Below are 19282 nucleotides of genomic sequence, written 5' to 3' on the forward strand. Positions count from 1 at the left end.
AGCATAAGCTTTGCTCTCTGCTCTGGGAGGATAACTGAGTCATAAAAACACACAGCTTACTGCTAAATCACTGGTTTGCCAGACCTTGAGTGGTGGCCATAGTCCTAAATCTCCTGGGTAGCACAGGATTATCTAGAAGATTCCTGCTACACTGGTGCCTATACATAAGCTAAATACTTGATGTTAAATTAGTTCATTCATAGTTTTAACCTTGTGCTGTTACTTTCCCAAATTTAGAAGCTGATTTTCTGGTTAAGAAATGCAAGGCTTTTGCTGTAGTGTTGTTACAAAAGATGCATTCCTCTCATTTAAAACACACCTGCAGTCTAAAACTTTCCCAATGCTTGTTTTGTTAAACACAGAAATCCAGCAATAATGTTCGAATTAGCATGATTAATAATCCTAGTGAAGATCCCAACAGCCAGAATACGGTTGTTGCTAAAGCCATATGGGCAGCTCTGCAGACACAAACCTCAAATAATGCCAAGAACTTCATCACCAAGATGGCAAAAGAAGAAACTGCGAAGGCACTGGAGGCAGGAGCTGACATCCTGGAATTTGCTGTTGGGGTAAGCCTGTCTGTTGGCATTTGCAAGGATAAGGTGCTTTGCTTGTCCCTCTAATGACTTTTTATTGTGGTAAATTCATATGCAGAAGGTGCAATAACAATGGAGAGTAACACTGTTGGGTTTGCTGGTTTGGTTTTTTTAATCTCTGAAAACTAAACTTACCTAAATATAACAGTCCATCGAAACATAAAGTAAATCCTCATACACATCAAAGCTACTTAACTTTGAAAAGTCAAAAGAAATGTGGGTTCAGGGATCTCTTGAAGTGAGTCAATTTTTTCTTGGGTGGTTAAGAGAGGAATTTTTTTTTTTTTTGAAAGCTGAGGAAAAAATTACATTTCTTAAAGCATGTTTAAAAAATTTAGACAAGAATCACTTAAAAAGAATGGAACTGGTCTAAGTAGCTGTGACCCCTCACAACAGAAGTTGGGGTAATGTTTGAAGGTGACAGGCAAAAACTAGGTTTAAGACAACAAAGAAAAGGGGGTCAGGGATCAATTTTAGCAGGATTTGAAGATGTTCTTGAATATAAACAAAAAGGTGCATTTTAAAAAGTGTGCAGAGGTCAACATTTCTTCCTATTTCAATGTCAAATGTTCTTATCTTTCAGGGTATGGATACTAATATTTTCAAAGAAGCCTTTGAGTCTCCCAAGGTGGATTTTATTCTGTCCCATGCAATGTACTGCAGAGATGTTCTAAAGCTGAAGAAGGGGCAGAGGGCTGTGATCAGCAATGGACGGGTGAGATCAATCAGCAGGTGGTAAAAGAGAGATTCCATATGTGGGAAAGAAGCTGATGCTGAGCAGCAGAGTGTAGGGACCAGACCGAGGAGTCTCAACCTTTTTCAAGTCTCAGCAGCCTTTATGATTTATTCAGACCTGTGTGACTTTTTCTTTGTACTGTGTGCAGTTAGTTGTTGGTGTTTGGTAGAAATTCAGATCTCTCAATATCAGAGTTCCTTTCATGCTGGCAGTGAATTGAGTCCAGGGGTGGAAAACGCTGGTAAATTTGAAAGATTGTGCTGCTTCAGTTCACTGAACAAAATGCTGTTGTATCTGGCCCTGACCACGGTGCCACCAGCTCTTTTTATGATAGTTTATCTTAGAGTAGGTAAATGATGTTACAATAGTGTTTCACTGCAAATAATGAAACCCGACTATGTACAGAGTTGTGTTTTCTTTTGTCATCTGCTTCTAGTTAGGAAAAAAACCATGCTGGTCCTAGTGGTTACTGTATACTTCAATGGGTTAAAGGTTTCAGGTGGTGAGTTTGGTTTTCTATTTCTCTCACTAGCAAAATAGCAAGAGTTTTCTAGGTAGCTTTTAGGCTTCTGAAGGCTAGAGGAGGGAAATTTGCTGGATTCTTGCTAGAATACTGGAATAGGCCTGGTATTCTGTTGCCCCTTCCAGATGTAGTATTGCATGTATAATTTAGTATGCATTTTATGCCTTAGTTTGAGACTCCTGGCTCTAAATAGCTAGATTTACTTGTTAAACTCTGCTGCCATTGACATTAGTACTAGCCTAAACAGTTGGTTCCCACTGAGATTAGGCTGGAGTAGTTATTTAAATACCTCTTTGAATTTTGTTACAGTGTAGCCTTTAGCTAATGATGGTGATTCTGCTTTTTTTATTTTCTGGTAGATTATTGGCCCATTAGAGGATGGTGAGATGTTCAATCAGGACGATTTTCATCTCCTTGAAAATATCATACTGAAGACATCGGGCCAGAAAATCAAATCTCAGATTCAGCAGCTGGGATTCGAAGAAGATCTGTAAGTAAATGTGAGGAGGCTTCTGAGAAGGTGCTGGGACTCTGATACCATGACTGTCTGCAGCCTGGAGAAAGCTTTGTCGAGTACACTCTTGATGGGTGCTACACCATGTGGTCAAGGCTCAGCTCTTCAGAGGGCAAGTGAGAAGGAAAAAAGGTGTAAATTATTTGGTCTAAAGTGCTTTAGTGACTTTTGGGTAGTTGACCATCTCCTGGAGCTATGGAGCTGTGACTGTCCCCCAGATTCAGGAGGCAGTTCTGACACCCTGAGTGCACTACTGTGCTCACAGCTCATCATTCTTGAGCCATCATCAGTATCTAGTACAACCTGCTATGGCTGCTCATTTGCCTTGTGCTGGCGATTGGAGGAATTGTGTTGGCTGGAGCCTCACTGGCAAGCAGCAAGAAACTGGGAAAGTGCCTGAGTCTGTTGGAATTTCCTATGGAACTGTTAAAAAGAACATGAAACTGTAAAAGTACTGGTACTTGCTGAGCTAGTCCCTGGATCACGGCAGCAACAGCCTGTGGTGTTACCTGAGGAGTTCAGGAGGTGGATTCTTGAATTAGGGGCAGGGAGGGATACAGGTGAAGTTTAAAAATCCCTTGGTGGTGATGCATTGTACAGGGGCTGGCTAAATCGACTGCTGTGCTCAGCTGGGTGACGTTCCATTCAAGGTTTAGTTGTTTGCTGCTGTGAGATGAGTTATGAAGTGGTATAAACTGCTTTTATTCTTCAAAATGCTTTCTGCACAGGATTAACTTTTGGCTCCTCCAAAGGGCAGAGAAGCCTAACTTCTCATTAATCCTAAGGCCTTCAGACTATTACTGTTTTTTTTCCCCTGGATTAATCTTACCTGACAATGTTTTAAAGCAAGTACCTCTAATATGTCAGGGTTCAATAACTCATTGGTTACTACAGTAGGTTTAAAAGCAGAAAGAAGGGAATCATGTGAGACACTGGAGTACACTCTCTGAATTTGTTTGTTGTTTAGTTAAGTGCTTCTTGGCTTGTCAACATAAAAATTATTAACTTTTTTAGACAAAAACACTGGGAAAAGAGGCAGAGATGAGAAAATGGAAATCATACCACTTGACAGTTACTGCACAAAGCATAGGGGTGAACTAAGCAAAAGAAAGTCATCTTGAAGTTCAGAAGAACAGGAGTCCCCTGTGTTTGTGTGTTGGAGCTCAGAGCTGTGGAGATAGTTTCTCCCATATTAAGCAGCACAGTTTTCTGTGGCACTGCTTGACTGTTAAAGGCTGATGGTCAATTATTCAGTCTGTTCTGCAGAAGTCTTGTGTTATTCTGAATCCTAGGAGAACAGGTTTTAACAGCATTCCAAACACTTCTGCATCCATTGCTATGTTGGAAATAGTTTGAATATAGGCTAGTTTTGGACAGAGCAGTGGGTTTGTTTTTTTTTTTTTTCAGGTTTGAATGCTGCAAAAGTTTTTCAAAAGCTTTTGAAATTATCAGCTGCATTGGAAAAATACTGTAGAACTTGGCAGATTTCACCAGGCTTGTGGGTCTGGTTTGAACAATTTGAACAGCTGCAGATCTATGAGACTTACTTAACTCAGGAAAAGCTGACAGACCTTTAAGTTACAGTACTGCTCCTTGGCAAAAGCATGATGTACAAATCACTTTTCATTGAACTTTCAAGAGGTTTTACATCTTCAAGATGGAATATGTTCTTAAAATGCGAGACTGGAAATTTATGGGAATAATAAAAAGGGAGAAGTTGTCAAAAGAATTCTCTTTTATGCTAGGACCACTCTCTCTCTCAAAAGTTTCTCCACATACAGAATTGCTTCCTAGTGCTTCGAGTTGCAATGTAAATTGGGAAGATCACTGTGAAACAAGGGTTTGAGAGGTTGGTGCAGTTCAGGAATGCAGTGCCTGTAAGATAGTTGACCCTTAAAATGCTAAAATACAATAAAAATACAGCTGTCCTGTATTTGTTAGAGTTAAACCCTCTGGTACCCTCAGTAATAAGGCTGCAACCTGTTTAAATTACTGGCGGATTAACCCTTAAATGTGTTTAATTCTTCAGAGCTTGTGTAGAGAGGTAGTAGAAATGTTTGTGTATCTGAATTCCCTCTGCCTTCTCTTTTGCTGCTGACTGGCAGAAATGTGATAAGAACAGGCATTCTTTAAACATCTGCAAACCTTTCTTTTCCTTCTTTTCAGGGCAAGTGACTTGGTAATGAAAGTGGATGCTCTTCTTTCTGCTCAGCCAAAAGGAGAGGCAAGGATTGAGTATCATTTTTTTGAAGAACAGTACAGGTATAGGATTTCTGGCATTTGCTGAACAGTATGCTTCTCTGTGTCTTTTAATTTACCCATTGTTTTATCTTGCATTTAGTTACTAAAAAAACCCAAGTAGCAATAGGAGAGTACCCAACAGTTTTCAGGAAGAAAAGTTTCCAGTAATTAATTTTATCTGCCTTCCTATCTCTATATACAAACACACACACACACACACACACACATATATATACCTGTTTTTTTCTCTATCTAGTTTCAGAAGGGGCACAGCATTTAAGCAGCAATTCTGAGTTCAGAATGAGATGGACAGTAGTGTTTTTCGTATGTTTATCCATATGTTTGATACTTCAGAATTGTGTTTTCTTCTGTTTAGTGCAGTTAAACTGAGACCAAAAGAGGGGGAGACATACTTTGATGTTGTGGCTATCGTTGACCCTGTGACCAGAGATGCTCAAAGACTTGCTCCGTTACTTTTGGTATGTGGGCAGTGTCGTAAATGAACTTCAAAAGTTTGTCTCAGTTCTGTCATTTGGAAATGTTCATCTTCCTCCTTACCTGGGTGGTGACCAGTGGCCTTCTAGTAGTTGAGTTGCACAATACATTTATTAGTGAAAAAACTAATTAGGGTGTGCTACACACTAAGAAAATCGTGCTCAGGTATTGTCCTGAGAGCTTTTAGTTTCACAAGTAAACAGTTTAGTTTGCAGTGACTCTGTTCTTGAGGAGGAAATCCTCAGCATGCCATAAAGAATATCTGCAATGGGAGGAGCAGGTAACTGTTCTTAAAACCTCCAGTTAAAAGCTGGGTGTGGTAAAGCAAATCATGAGAAGGGAGGATTAGGAAGGAGCAGGTAACATGCCTCCCTGAGGTCCTGTTTATAAGACCAGTGGTCAGCTCTCCTCATCAGCATTTTAAGGGATGTCTCTTTCCCATTACTTTAGGTTTTGAACCAGTTGATAAATATGAACCTGAGGGTGTTTATGAACTGCCAGTCCAAACTTTCTGACATGCCACTGAAAAGGTAAGCAATTCCATGCCAGGGTTAAAGAGAGAAGAGTAAAACCTGTTGGAACGTGCAAGCACAGGAGCATGGTCAAATGCCCTCTAGGAAGTCTCAGTAACTGCTTTGAGGTCATTTATATAATAGCACAATTTCCCACAGAGAATCTGGGAATTTGTGGACAGTATGAGGTAATTCTGCTGGTTTACAAGTTGGGTGCTTTTATTTATGTACATAAAAAATTAAATAACTTGCTAATCTTAATGATTGACTCTTGCATGTTCTTGTTTGGTCCTTCATGATGGAAATTCCGATCTGTTCTAAGGTCAACACAACCTGTGTTGCTTTGGACAAAGCTCTGGAGGCCAGGGAAAGCTGATGCCAACTGCAAGTTCAATGAGTAAATATTAGCCAAGTTTGGCAGAAATACGTTCTAACATTTTCTTTCTGAAATTTCAGTTTTTATCGCTATGTTTTGGAGCCAGAGATTTCCTTCACAGCAGAGAATAACTTTGCTCCAGGACCTATTGCCAAGTTTTTGGATATGCCCCAGTCTCCACTGTTCACTCTGAACCTAAATACCCCCGAGAGCTGGATGGTGGAGTCTGTCAGAACCCCCTATGACCTTGACAATATTTACTTAGAGGAGGTAAGAGAAATCAGTATTTTCCTGCTACTGCATTTAAATGGTGGTATTTTTCCAGGGCTTAGTTTTGTTATGGAAAAGAAATGTAGAATTTTAAAATGCCAGTAAACATAGAACTGTGGATATTTGCAGACCTCTGAATTCTAGGAGGGATGCAGGGAAACCTAAGCTCCCCGACAGCAAGATTGCTGTTCTCCATTCCTCATCGATGCCTGAACCCAAGGTTTAAAAATAACTGGAGGCTTGAAGCAGGACCTTTGCCTTGCTCCAAGAAGCCACCAAGCTGTTTTCAGCCACCTGTTCGTTTTCACAGCTTTTGTTACTGGCAAACATTCCTATGGCCCATAAAAGGACATGAAGCATCAGTACAAGAGTAAAACCACGCAGCAGAAATCTGCTCAGTCGCTGCAGGTTCAGGAGCTCCCTGCTGTTTGAACAGGCCTAGAACCACACTGTTATTCTGTGGGTCTGGGCAGTGCTGCCCTGCTTACACAGGGATAAATAAGGAAAAACCTGTCTATGTGTAATGAGACTGTCAAACCCCTTACAAATAGGCCTGTGGAAAAGCAACAGTCTGTACAGCCTTGTGGTCATAACAAACATGGGTTCCTTTCTCACTGAATGTTTATTGTTAGTCTCCTCTTAGATTTGAATCTCTCTGATATTGTTTGTATGATGCAGTATTGTGGTATAGTCTGATATTGCTAATCCTGTCCTGGCTGTTCAGAAATCTAAAAAACTGGGTGTGTTGTTGTGTGGTTTGGGTTTTGGTTTGGTATGTCTGGGTTTAGGACTTTTTTTTGCTTTTCATCTTTTAACTGTAAAGCCATTAATGAACCACTGATATTGCTACACATTTCAAGCCTCTGATTCTCAAGCCCACCCCTTAGATTAATGGAAAGCCTGAGAGAGGGGGAGATGAAATGCTTCAGGCATTCAAAGTGCCATCCTGAGCTTCCAAATAAACAGCAGCTTTACTTTTGCAGGTGCACCATTTCCAGCTCCCAATATCCAGTCTGTTGGTGCTGTAGCAATTAAAGTGTCCTTTTGGATGTGCATGAGAGAAGATGCTTTGTGAGATTAGACTAATATTCTGCTTATGTACTGTCCTCAGGCTACATCTGAATTTAGCCTGGTAGGGACCCAAGTTTTTTGGGTTTGTGGGGGGTGTTTTTTTTATTCTTCTTTTCTTGGCACTTTAGTTTGGTGTAGAGAAAAAGAAATTGATATTTCTTGACAGTACCTTATACACTGTAAGAGTAACACAAAGCAAAACAAAATGCTTATTTCCGATGGTTAGTATTAGGTGAGACCAGTTTTAAACAGATTTACAAAGTTCTGGAGCCTGTCATATACTTTTTATGAAACACCAGGGTACATTCTCTGGTAAATGTTAAACAAAAAAAAACCAAAAATTGTGGAATAGAGCAACAATCCTTCCCTTTTCTTATCCTAGCATATTACCAGTTGAGATTTAAATTCGTTTGGTCAGGGCCACTCTTAACAATATTTATGTGAAATTTATTGCTAGAAGGAGCTGAGATCTTGGAGGCTTTCTAGATATTTGTTTAATAATAAAATTACTCTGGTAAAATTATGACTAAAGGACTAAAACTTGGCACTTCAGAGCTAGTGCTGCAGCGAGCAGTTATCTGTTCCTTCCAGGTGGATAGTGTTGTAGCTGCAGAATATGAGCTGGAGTACCTGCTGCTGGAAGGCCACTGCTATGACATTACCACTGGGCAGCCACCTCGAGGACTCCAGTTTACATTGGGGACTTCAACCAACCCTGTCATCGTTGATACCATCGTTATGGCCAACTTGGTGAGTGTTCCACTGAAACTGGCAACAACTCTGGTGCTCCTGTCAGCACAGCCACCTGCATAAACCCCTGAGGGTGTTCTGGTGTGGGGGTTGTGGGTATGTGCTCTTGCTTGCACTCCACAGCTGCCTCCAAACACAGCAGAACCACGTGGTTTCTAACACTGTCTGAAACCTCGCAGTGTTTGTGCTGCCTCTTACCTTTTTCAAGATGTGCTCTTCTCCCTTCAGCTGGCTGAGAAGGGTCTTCTGGAATGCCTTAAAATGCTGCCAGTATTGCTAAGCAGCCTCTTTCCAGGGAAGGTCAGACAGCTGTTCTTCCTAGATGTGGTACCCCTTAGGCCATCTGCTCTGGTACTCTGAGCCTCAGCTGCTTGGCTGTCTTGTTTTGGGACCCACTTCTTCAGGAGATCTGTGGAACAAATAGGGAGAGTCAGCAAGTATAGCTGACATTGCAGAAAGCAAAGGAAGTGTGAAAGAGTAGGAATTGTTTGTTTTAGCTGAGAAAAGGTGCTGGAAATCCAAGCGTATGATTGGTCCCTGCAGCTGCCTTTGTAAGGTCATGGTGTAAGGGATCATTCTGTTCTCAATGTCCACACCGGGCTGGGGGAGAGGGAAGGGACTGAAATTATTGCAAAGGAAGTAAGTCACTGGAATGTTTTCCTGAGATGTAATGTTAGTGAAAAACTGGAGTAAATTGCCTCCTGTGGTCAGTTTTTTTTCTTTTTTGAATCTTTAAAATGTATTAAAGAAAAAAACAAGGAAAAAATATTCCCTGATAATAAATACTGATTTTTAAATTTTTACACCCATTTTCTCTTTGTCTATGCCTTTTCTTAGCCAGAGTGTATCCCAGAACGACGTAGTACTTCTTCCTGTAGGAAGGAAGGTGTCCCTTGTTTTACATGTGAACAGATTGTGTTGTGTGTATGTTGGGAATTAAAGCTTAATGGCTCAGAGGTGTCCTTTTTCTAATTAGCTAAACCAGAGTGTAGGTACCACAGGGTACAGTGCTCTGTCTGGGAGTTCTCTTCCTCAGCTCAGTGTCTGTACTGTGCAGGGGCATCAAGAGACCAGGACCATGCCTTGTGCCTTTTTTAAAATATTTTTAATTTTTTTTTTTTTTATTATTTTATGGTAGACTGGCTTACATAGGAATTGCAAGCATTTGGAGCCACAGTACAAAACTGAATGGGCCACTGGAGATGTTGATGACTTCTATAGGTGTAATAATCTAAATCACAGAAAAATATTCAGATCTGGAATCTGAAGCTTCAACAAGAATACAATATTTAAATTTCATTTTGTAATTTTTAAAGTTCTATATAAGAGGTATCTCGTAACATATGAATTATGTTACTGTTTTCTGCTGTAGATAAAATACCAGTCTGTTAAGCTTCAGAATTCCTTTATATTTTGTTGTGTACTGCTGTGCAGTTACCAACCAGTGTTTTGAAATTCCCTCACTCCTTCATGAAGGGAAGCTTTTACAGAAAAAGACTTAAGGGTTGCACTGTTCCCATCAGAACACTCAGAAAGTTTTCTCTCATCTAACAGTGCTACACCTCCACATACTCCTGGTTTGAATTTTGAATGGAATTTCTGGGGGTTTTCTCCCGTTCTCTGGGTTTTAAAGCCTTAAGGTTATGTTAGTCAGCTGGCTTGCAAATAACTTTTCAGGTATAAAACGGTGAGGAAAAACACATGACTTAAATTTCTCTGCATTTGCATTTTCTGGAAACTGACAACTGTTCTTTTCGCTTTACAGGGTTACTTCCAGTTAAAAGCCAATCCTGGTGCATGGACTCTCAGACTGAGAAAGGGCAGATCTGAAGATATTTACAGGATCTACAGGTAGGAGAGTATAAGAAATCCTTCAGTCTTTTTCTTGAGAAACTTCCCAAGTAGGTAGGCATTGTAATATGTGAATCTAACAGTTCCCTTGCCAAAGTGTACTGACCTGAACAGCAAATTAAACAGCAAATGACATTTCATACTGAACATAAGTTATGCAAGATGAAATTAATTTAAAAAACCAGTAAGTGTTTTGAAATACAGGTATTTGTTACTTTGTTGCATATCTCAAACCTGTTTTACAGTGCTAAGGCTTAATACGTGTAGAAAAACGTGCAGAAGAAATAAAAAACATATTTCTGCTTTGTAGTAAAGGTATTTTCTTTATTTTCAGCCATGATGGCACAGACTCTCCACCTGAAGCCAGCGAAGTTATTATCGTTCTCAATAACTTCAAGAGCAAAATTATTAAAGTGAAGGTGAGTTTAAAAACTAGAGTTGCTCTTAAAAAAGACTCTTGGACCAACAGTGGGGAAGAAACTGATTAAAACCTGATCTCCCTTCCCACAAGCCCAGCCTTGAGTCAGTGTACACAAAGCTCACGTTACGGTGTCAGTGATAGAGAGTGTTACCTGTAGACTTGATTTGGGCTTTTGATACAGGAGACGATGGCATGTAAGTGCTGTGCCTTCTGTATGTCCCTGAGGAACAATTGTGCTCTTGTTTTCCTGACTTAGCTGTGCCTGTGACTTCAGGAAAAAGCAGTTTTATGTGACCTCTATGTGTCTGTGTGTCCACTGAGCCAGTATTTTATTTGTTACAGATAAATTTTGTTTGTCTGGCAATACGTTTTCTATCAGTCTGACACAGAGTGTCATTTTATGTATTCATAATAAAATGTATTCATGAGAATACATTTTAAAAAAGATTAAAATGTTAAATTGCTAATCTACTGTCTCTCAGGGTTGCCAACCAGGTAATCACATAGCTGAGAAGTTTAAGGAGGACAACTGATAGATAAGTGATGGCTCTAACACAGGCAGTTCACACTTCCTGTCAGCATTTGCTTGTGCCTATTTCTGGAATGTTCTCCTGATTCACTGCCTGTGTATCTGCTTTGAAGTATTTTTTTTTGTTTGGTTGGTTTGGTTTGGTTTGAGGTGTGTCTGTGTTGGTTTCTTTGAGGGTTTTTCTTTGCCAGTCTCAATCATCAAGGTTGCTCAGTAAACACCTGTTAGGAAAGCATTTTAACCGTTCAGACTAACAAGCCTTTGGTGTCCAAAAGCAGCTGTGGAACCCCTTTGGAAAATGTCAGTTCATTAGTAAGCTGGTTTCCCAGATGGCTTGGGTTACCTGTCAGCTCATGGGGCGTAATTCCAACAGGTACAAACAGAACCAGTGTCAGGATAACATTCCATAGCTCTTTGCCCAATATATGGATCCACTCACTAAGGCCATGTTATGCTTTACAGGTTCAGAAAAAGCTCGATATGATGAATGAAGATCTACTGAGTGACGGCACCAATGAGAATGAATCGGGATTCTGGGAATCTCTCAAATGGTAAAACTAATTCAGTGATAACCTGCAAGTCTCTTGAAACTGTAAAACCATTTGACAAAGCCATTATGTCTGTGATATTCCACAGCTGTCTATTAAGACTGCTTGAACTTAGGGCTGTCTTTCACAGGACTCCTTTGTTTCTAGAGGCCTGGGCTCCTGCTCTGCACTTTCCCCTTCCTCTTCCTTCCCCCCACTGCTACTTGGGAGCCTGAAAACATTGTTCCTTCCCAGGAGCTGCACCTCAGCCAGCACTCCCTTAACCATCTGTGAGCTACTGGGCCTGCCCTGTCTGTGTGCACAGCACTGTGTCCTGGGGGAGATGCCCTGCAGAGCAGGGGGGTGACACTGAACCCCACGGACCAACTGTGTTAAACCAACACTGTAGGCATTTTCTGTATCTGCAGCCTTTCCTGAACACCTGGCCCTTGCTGTCTTGTCCTTCATATAACCATATTTGTCCTTTCAGGGGATTCACAGGAGGACAGAGGAATGAAGATGTGAAACAGGATAAGGATGATGTACTAAACATATTCTCTGTGGCTTCAGGACATCTGTATGAGAGATTCCTACGGTTAGTTCAGAATTTATAATCCAGGGATGTCAAGTGATAATGTGACCTGCTTTGCACAAGGAAAACGGGTATAAAAAAAAGGGTATATAAAAAAAATCTATCATAGAAACTTTTATCTGCATAATATTCATGAGTTCAAAATAAACTTAGTTTAATAGATGGTATGTTACTGTCCTAAATTTTCTTGCTACAACATAACTAATGTATTGTTAAGAAGCTACAGTCATAGCTGTTTTGCAAAAAGAATCTGAACTTTAGTTCTCAAAGGACTGCGAAAGGCAGCAGGTCACATACTCTCTAAGAAGTTAAAATATACAGGTGTGGGGGGGTTAGTGATTTTGTAGATAAAATTAAGCAATTTACAATAGGTTGAAGCTACCCACTTTTCTTTGTGTGTGAAGGTTAGTTACCTGACACATAATTGCAAATAATTTAATGTAAACCAGCAATTTGTAATTGTTACACAGCTCATCTCTAGTGGGTGGCAGCTTTTCCTGTAACTGCTTTTTTTTTTTTTTTTTTTTGATAGCATAATGATGTTATCTGTGCTGAAACATACCAAGACTCCTTTAAAGTTTTGGTTTCTGAAGAACTACTTATCACCTACATTCAAGGTTTGTTACTAATTAGAAATTTATTCAGTGATGGGGAAAAGATGCCACAATCTGCTTCCCAATGGCTGTGCTGTACCAGCATCCCTTGGAATGCCTCACAGATGAGAATGTCAACTGATGTGACAGTGGGACAACTTATTCCAGTAAAAAAATTCTCCCAATTCTTTTCTCTCATTTTATTTCTCCCATTTCCACCTGTGAAATTTTACAATTGGAGTAATGCATTCTTTTAAACTGGCTCCTAAGGAATTGCATGGGGAAATATACCAAAATATTTAGTTGTCTTATGATAGTTGGCTTCACAGTTTGTACTGATTGTTCAGTTTGAGGCTCTGTCTTTGTGTGAAGGAACAATGAAACTAATTTTCTTTATGGTGTCATTTTCTAATATTCTATGCCTTAGACTGCACTCTGTCTCTTGTAATGCACTTTTCCTGCAGAGGAACAGAGAACTGAGATAAGCTGCTTTTTTCCCCTCCCTCTGCAGGAGTTCATCCCATACATGGCCAAGAAGTATAATTTCCAGTATGAGCTTGTCCAGTATAAATGGCCACGCTGGCTCCACCAACAAACAGAGAAACAGCGAATCATCTGGGGTTACAAGATCCTCTTTCTAGATGTGCTCTTCCCATTAGCTGTTGATAAAATCCTGTTTGTGGATGCTGATCAGGTAACACAGAGGCTGGAATTACTTGATCTTTTCCTTTTTTCTTTCTCTTTTTTTTTTATGGTATAGTGGAAGGGTTGCAAGTTTGAGCCCTTTGCAGGTATCACTGGAGGTTGATTCTGTAACTGTAACAGTTCAAACCATCACAGCTTATGCTGATGTATCACCTGGATAAATTTCCAGCTACACTGTTATTACTTTAGACAGTTTTTTCTCTGTTTGCAAGAGATATTAAGGTATTTTTTTCCCATCAGGGTGGTGTTTTTAGAGTAGTGTTAATGCCACATCTGTGTCAAAAAGCTTTCATCCCTGAAGGGGCTGAAAACTTCGAAGAGGAAAGAATACAAAGGATCACAGTAGAGTTCATGTATAGTGAGAACTCTTGCTGCATGTTAACAGTTTTGCACTTCAGCTGTCAAACCAACCCCTATCAGAGTATTTCTAGCTCTCTTTTATTAGCTCCAGCTCTAAGGGCAGGGGAGATAACACTTTTTGTGCTGTGTTTTTGTTCCACCTACACATAATGCTAAAGACTGCCACGAATAACAGGTAATTCTTCCTTTAGCTGTTTGCTCAGTTTCAATTGAATCCTGACCAGCATTTCCAAATAACCCATGGCAGGCTTCTAGAAATAAAAATAAAACGTCCTTTCCCTTCAGATTGTGCGCACAGACCTAAAGGAATTGAGAGATTTCAATCTGGATGGTGCTCCTTATGGATATACTCCCTTCTGTGACAGCCGGAGGGAAATGGATGGCTACAGGTTCTGGAAATCAGGATACTGGGCAAGTCATTTAGCTGGAAGAAAATACCACATCAGGTACCAAAGAATTCGTTTTTTTTTTTAAAAAAGAGGGGGAAGTTTTTGCTGCTACTTAGACTTGGCAGAAAATTAGCTGAGGTGTGTGATGCTGCATGAACCACATTTTGCTTACTGTTACCTCTTTAAGGTTGCATGGCCTTGGAAGCTCTAGGGACACTGAAGGTGTTTTCAGTATGCTGCAACTTTTACAGATGAAGAACTGAAGCATTAACTAACAGAGGTCTTCCTTTGTTAATAACAGATGCTGGAAGAAAGGACTGCAAAGCTAAGACAGATTTGTTGAAAATTCTTTTTTTGTAGCCAAGACCTTGTTAGATATGCTTTCCTGCCTTGTAATAGGCCATCTGATGTGCTGCTACCATGAGATTGTTTTAGCATAGTGTGTCTCAGGGTCTGCAGTGAGTTACCCCCAGTGCAATGTCATTACTGATTGCACCATCTCCGTGCAGTGCTCTGTATGTTGTGGACCTGAAGAAGTTCAGAAAGATAGCGGCTGGAGATCGACTCAGAGGACAGTACCAGGGTCTCAGTCAGGATCCCAACAGTCTGTCCAACCTTGATCAGGTGTGTTTTATTGTGTCAGTTTTGGCTTACTGGGGTATGGTGGCAGGTCAGCACCTCTCCTTTCTTGGCCAAACTTCCATCACAGCCGGGTGCCAGTGGCAGTCCTGTTATGAGGCAGGTGTTGATAGCATCAAATATAACTGGTGGATGGAAACAACACCTTTCCCTTCAATGTCTTAAAACAATCAGATTTTCCAGTATACAGAAAAATAGCTAATATAATTGGATACTTGTTGCTTGAGCTGCCCAGCTCTGACGGCTTTGCTGTGCACTGATTAATAACCTGGAGATAAGCCTTTTACTATGATGGATGGAAAAAATAACACAGTGGTTTAATCAGCCATGTCTAGTCTCCTGAACTGGTTCAGTTCAGGTTTGATCCTGGATTCATATTACTGCATTAATACTGTTTGCTAAATAAGTAAGATCAGAAGTTGTAATACACAAGCTTTTTCCAAAGGACTTTGTCTGGAACAGGATGAGAGGTGGATCCATCATTTTATATTTGCACTGGGGGAAAAAACCCCAAACCTCTTTACAAAAGTTAACCTTCTCAGTACTACCTGGTTGGGAGGGGGGTTGCTTCTCCCATCCCTGTGGAATGGGAGAAGCATGTGAAAATGCACCCTGTGGAAATGGTTACTAACTCTTGTTCTGCACAACAGGATTTGCCAAACAACATGATCCACCAGGTGCCAATTAAGTCCCTCCCACAGGAGTGGCTGTGGTGTGAAACGTGGTGTGACGATTCCTCCAAGAAGAGAGCAAAAACCATTGATCTGGTGAGTGCAGGATGGCTTCCTCACTCTCACATCACAGTGAAATACAGCAACCAATTTTAGAGGCGCTTCCCTGCCTCAGCCTGTGCTGGGACTTACAGAAGCTGAAGTTAAAAACTTGAGTACTGAAAACATGTATTTCTCTTACTTGGAGCAGTGACATTATTATGAATTTGAAAAGAGACTTTGCACTGTTCTCTAGCTAAAATACAGACACATGTTGTTCCCATGATTAATCCCAGCAGAGGGAAGCATCTCTCTGTTCAGTGCAGAAACATTTTGTACACCTGGAGTGTCTGACCAGCCTGTGTGTTCTGTTTGCAGTGTAACAACCCCATGACCAAAGAGCCCAAGCTGCAAGCAGCCATGCGTATAGTTCCAGAATGGCAGGACTACGATCAAGAAATCAAACTGCTCCAGAGTCTTTTCCAGAAGGAAAAAGAAATGGGAACACCAGCTGAGATGCCAGGACAACACACACATGGTAATCTTTGGTTTCCTGCTTCTCCCTGCGTGTTGGACCGGTGTTGTGCCCTCCCTCACTTGTGCCGTGCGCAGGCTTGGATGAGGACCTGTTAAGTAATCAGGTGGTGTAATGGGTGTAACTTAACATGATTTTGAAAGGCAGAGAACTGACTTGTTCAGTTCTGCTAAAGACCCTCACTGTTCCTGCGGTTTTACGAGCTTGGCCTTATCTTAACCCTTAGAGAAGCACCAGGGCTGTGAATTGTCCTTCGAGCACTGGTACCCTGCAAAGAACAAGGCCTGGGGGTTTATACTGGTTTTCAAACCAATCTCCCAATTCAAGGCAGCTGAAACTGAGTGCTTATTTTTCTCTCCTCTTTTACAGATCCAGCAGCACATGTGGAATTATGATCCACGCAGACAAATTGAAGTCAGACTGTTTCATAGACAATTTTTATATTGAAAGCTAGTTTTTTTCCAGTGTGTCTGCAAAACTGCTGAGTAATTGAATGGGATGATATATGCATTTTTTTTACTTGCCTTTGGGTTAATTTCTGCATATGAAATAGGATCTGGATTGCTGGAATTAGCATTACTGGTTTTTTGCACCTATGGTGGAGATGAAAGAGCCCATGATGGAATTAAGCATTTCAGAAACAAAACTTCAAAATCCACTGGAAAAAGCCACAGCCTGTTCCTTCAACTCTCTCAACCACTGATGAAGATCAAGTTAGTCTCAGATCTAACTTGAGAATCTGGGAATTGCAGACATACCTAACCTCATCTGATGGAGATAATTTTTCCAGGTAACATTATAAGGCTTAGAATTACGCCTTGAATTTGGGACACTGTTTCATCGGCAAGTTTTCAAAGGGTTGGAAATGCTTCTCAGATTTGTTGAGTCTGCCCTTGATTTTGTAACAAATCCAGCATTATTTTGATTTTTCTATTTCCTGTCTTCATTTATCACCCAACTTTTAATGGTTTTGCTTAATTTAAAGCTACAATCTGTTTAAATGCCCATCCAAATACAAATGCCTAAGCTTAAAAAGAGAGGAGAACATGGAATTTGGCAGCTGAGATCATCCTAGCCCATCTGACTTGAATCAAAGTGCCCTCCCTTCCTTCCTGCTCAAAGTTTAAATCAAATCAGTCTGCAAAACCGGTAGGGCCTTACTGTGGCTGTGGTTCATTGATTCATGAATGTTTTTTTGTTTATGAAAAATCTGTGGAAGCTTGGAAGTTTATCATCATGTAAATTTCATTAACTTTATTTTTCTTCAAACAGAGACGTTGTCACATCAATAAAAACTTTGGAGTTCTTGGGTCTTAAGCTTTAGTTCCCACTCGGTCCTTTGATCATCCTGTTTTGCTTGCACACAGTCCTAATTTGATTTTGGGGTTTCTGGATATTTTACTTGCACTTGTTTTCATTCTGTGCACAGACAAGAAAATATCTTCTTGCAGGGATTAATTATCCTGGGCTAGTTTTATCATTCATATTCATTAATTAATTTTTAAAGATGCTGCTGCCATAGTTCTGTGTTATGGGCATACCAATTAAAAAAAAGGCAGCTCAAACCCCATTTCCCTCGTTCTGTAGGATTACTGCTCCCAATAACACTGAGGAGTTGAAGAGTTGAAATGTAAGAGCTAAAAGTAGTACTTCTAGTACAAACCATGTAGTTCCCTAAGCAGAAATCCAAACTGGGATTACTTTTATGCCTCCCCTGTTATTATATAGGCAAATGTTCTGTGCTGTAAGACCCTCAACCTAATGATAATCTTGACTTAAGATATTCTTCTGGAATTATTGTATTATACATGCTGTCATGTTTTGGAGGAATCTGAAAGATGCCAGTTGGAGTGTTTGCACTGTTCCATGGGGCAAGGGAACAGAGAAGCAGCTCTTGGGCAGCCAGCTCAAGCAAAAATCACCAACCCAAACTCTGAAAAAAAGCACATTAAGAGAAATACCCCGAGTCCCTGAGCTCACATCACCGGCGTGGCTGGCCCATAACACTGCACCTGCACTTCAGGTGGGTACTAGAGGTGATTAGTTCTGGGAAGGGATGGGAAAGGGCAGTTTATAATCCCCCTCTCCTGGGGAAAGCCATGCAGGGCTGGAGAGCAAACCGTGATCTTACAGAGTTACCAGCTTAGGTGTTTCCCACTTTGTGGGGTTTTAAATTCAGATGGTCTGCCTGGCACTCTGGAAATTGCAGGTGAGGTGCCTTATGCTTCCCAACAAAACTGCTCCAGTTAAGGATAAGCAGACTGACAGTAGAAGGACCTTTTCTATTGTAAAACACAATAATGGGCCTGCCAAGAAATTAATTACATACTCTGTCAATTAGCTTCTTTTAAACAGCTGATACAGCACAGGTGAGATTGTCCTTTCTGTGTTCAGCTCCAAACCACGTCAGCCTTGCTGGAGTACATGGACGAGCACAGGACAAGGTGGGCAGCAGCTGTTCACCACCATTCCATCCAGGGATGGGTAAGGAAAGAACATGCCCAAAGCCCTCAGAACAAGAGGAGCTTCCTGTGAAACATGGCCCTCTCCTGTCTAGAACCATACCTGTGCTTCTTCCCCCCCCCAATTTTATTAGAAGCCGTAAGATGAGAACAAAGCAACCTCTTAAATTTGGCACATTTGTTTGGTGATGAATAAGGAGAAAATATTTTTAAATTAAATGTCAGTTACAGAATTAATTTTTTTAATCATGCTCCTCCATTCTGATAGTTAATGTAGGCACTTGAAAACCCACACTCCATCTTTTTTTTTTTTTTTTAATTGTAAGATCTAGCAAGCTATGGAGGATACTTTTGTTCCCTCTGGTTAACAGTGGCCATGCTCTTCTATCATCTGTTGTTATTAAGACATAAAAGTCATCTAACTCACAACTGGTACAGAAAGAAACCAGAAATGTGCAGTGAGATTCTGTATCGTAGTAGTGCTTGTACTGTACTTGAGAACAGGCACAGGGCTCTACAAAATGCACATGGTACTGATCATTCTGAATGTGAACTAATTTCAATTTTCCTGGCAAGCCACTATTTATTTGCACCCAAGAATAACAGTCATAAAGGGAATAATCATTTATTTTGGATCTGTGTATATGATTGCTCTTAGTGCTCAGCTGGGCCTTAAAAGAAGAATATTTTGACAGCTCCATCTAGAAAGCAGCTTGGAGTGAGATGTTATTGAAATAGATCTGCTTCTGATCATATCACTCATGGCCTGGTCCTGTGACTAGTAAGACTGATGATGATGAAAATGTGGATTACAGAGGTCACAGTGTCATTCTGGATTCCTCAGACTAGAGAGGCCACTTCTGTGGCAAAGCAATGATATTGTTC

General features: G+C 40.6%; 1 protein-coding gene across 5 annotated transcripts in view; it reads left to right on the top strand.

The window, feature by feature from the left end:
- The window catches only part of UGGT1 (UDP-glucose glycoprotein glucosyltransferase 1), a 41161-nt gene extending 22453 nt beyond the window's left edge, over positions 1–18708 (top strand). For all 5 annotated transcript variants that reach the window (XM_027899303.1, XM_027899304.1, XM_027899302.1 and 2 more), the window contains 19 exons: positions 363–569; positions 1180–1311; positions 2215–2345; positions 4536–4631; positions 4987–5089; positions 5556–5635; positions 6074–6263; positions 7926–8084; positions 9850–9935; positions 10270–10354; positions 11348–11436; positions 11903–12007; positions 12537–12621; positions 13109–13291; positions 13948–14108; positions 14561–14675; positions 15341–15457; positions 15779–15938; positions 16305–18708. In XM_027899303.1, the coding sequence (XP_027755104.1) occupies positions 363–569; positions 1180–1311; positions 2215–2345; positions 4536–4631; positions 4987–5089; positions 5556–5635; positions 6074–6263; positions 7926–8084; positions 9850–9935; positions 10270–10354; positions 11348–11436; positions 11903–12007; positions 12537–12621; positions 13109–13291; positions 13948–14108; positions 14561–14675; positions 15341–15457; positions 15779–15938; positions 16305–16330 (2310 nt within the window). In that variant the 3' untranslated portion in view covers positions 16331–18708. The remainder of the gene's footprint in view (positions 1–362; positions 570–1179; positions 1312–2214; positions 2346–4535; positions 4632–4986; positions 5090–5555; positions 5636–6073; positions 6264–7925; positions 8085–9849; positions 9936–10269; positions 10355–11347; positions 11437–11902; positions 12008–12536; positions 12622–13108; positions 13292–13947; positions 14109–14560; positions 14676–15340; positions 15458–15778; positions 15939–16304) is intronic.
- The last annotated feature ends 574 nt before the right edge of the window (positions 18709–19282 follow it).

Source organism: Empidonax traillii, unplaced genomic scaffold (genome assembly GCF_003031625.1).
Source record: "Empidonax traillii isolate 1590-97213 ecotype Southwest subspecies unplaced genomic scaffold, ASM303162v1 scaffold657:size717538, whole genome shotgun sequence".
Taxonomy (NCBI): domain Eukaryota; kingdom Metazoa; phylum Chordata; class Aves; order Passeriformes; family Tyrannidae; genus Empidonax; species Empidonax traillii.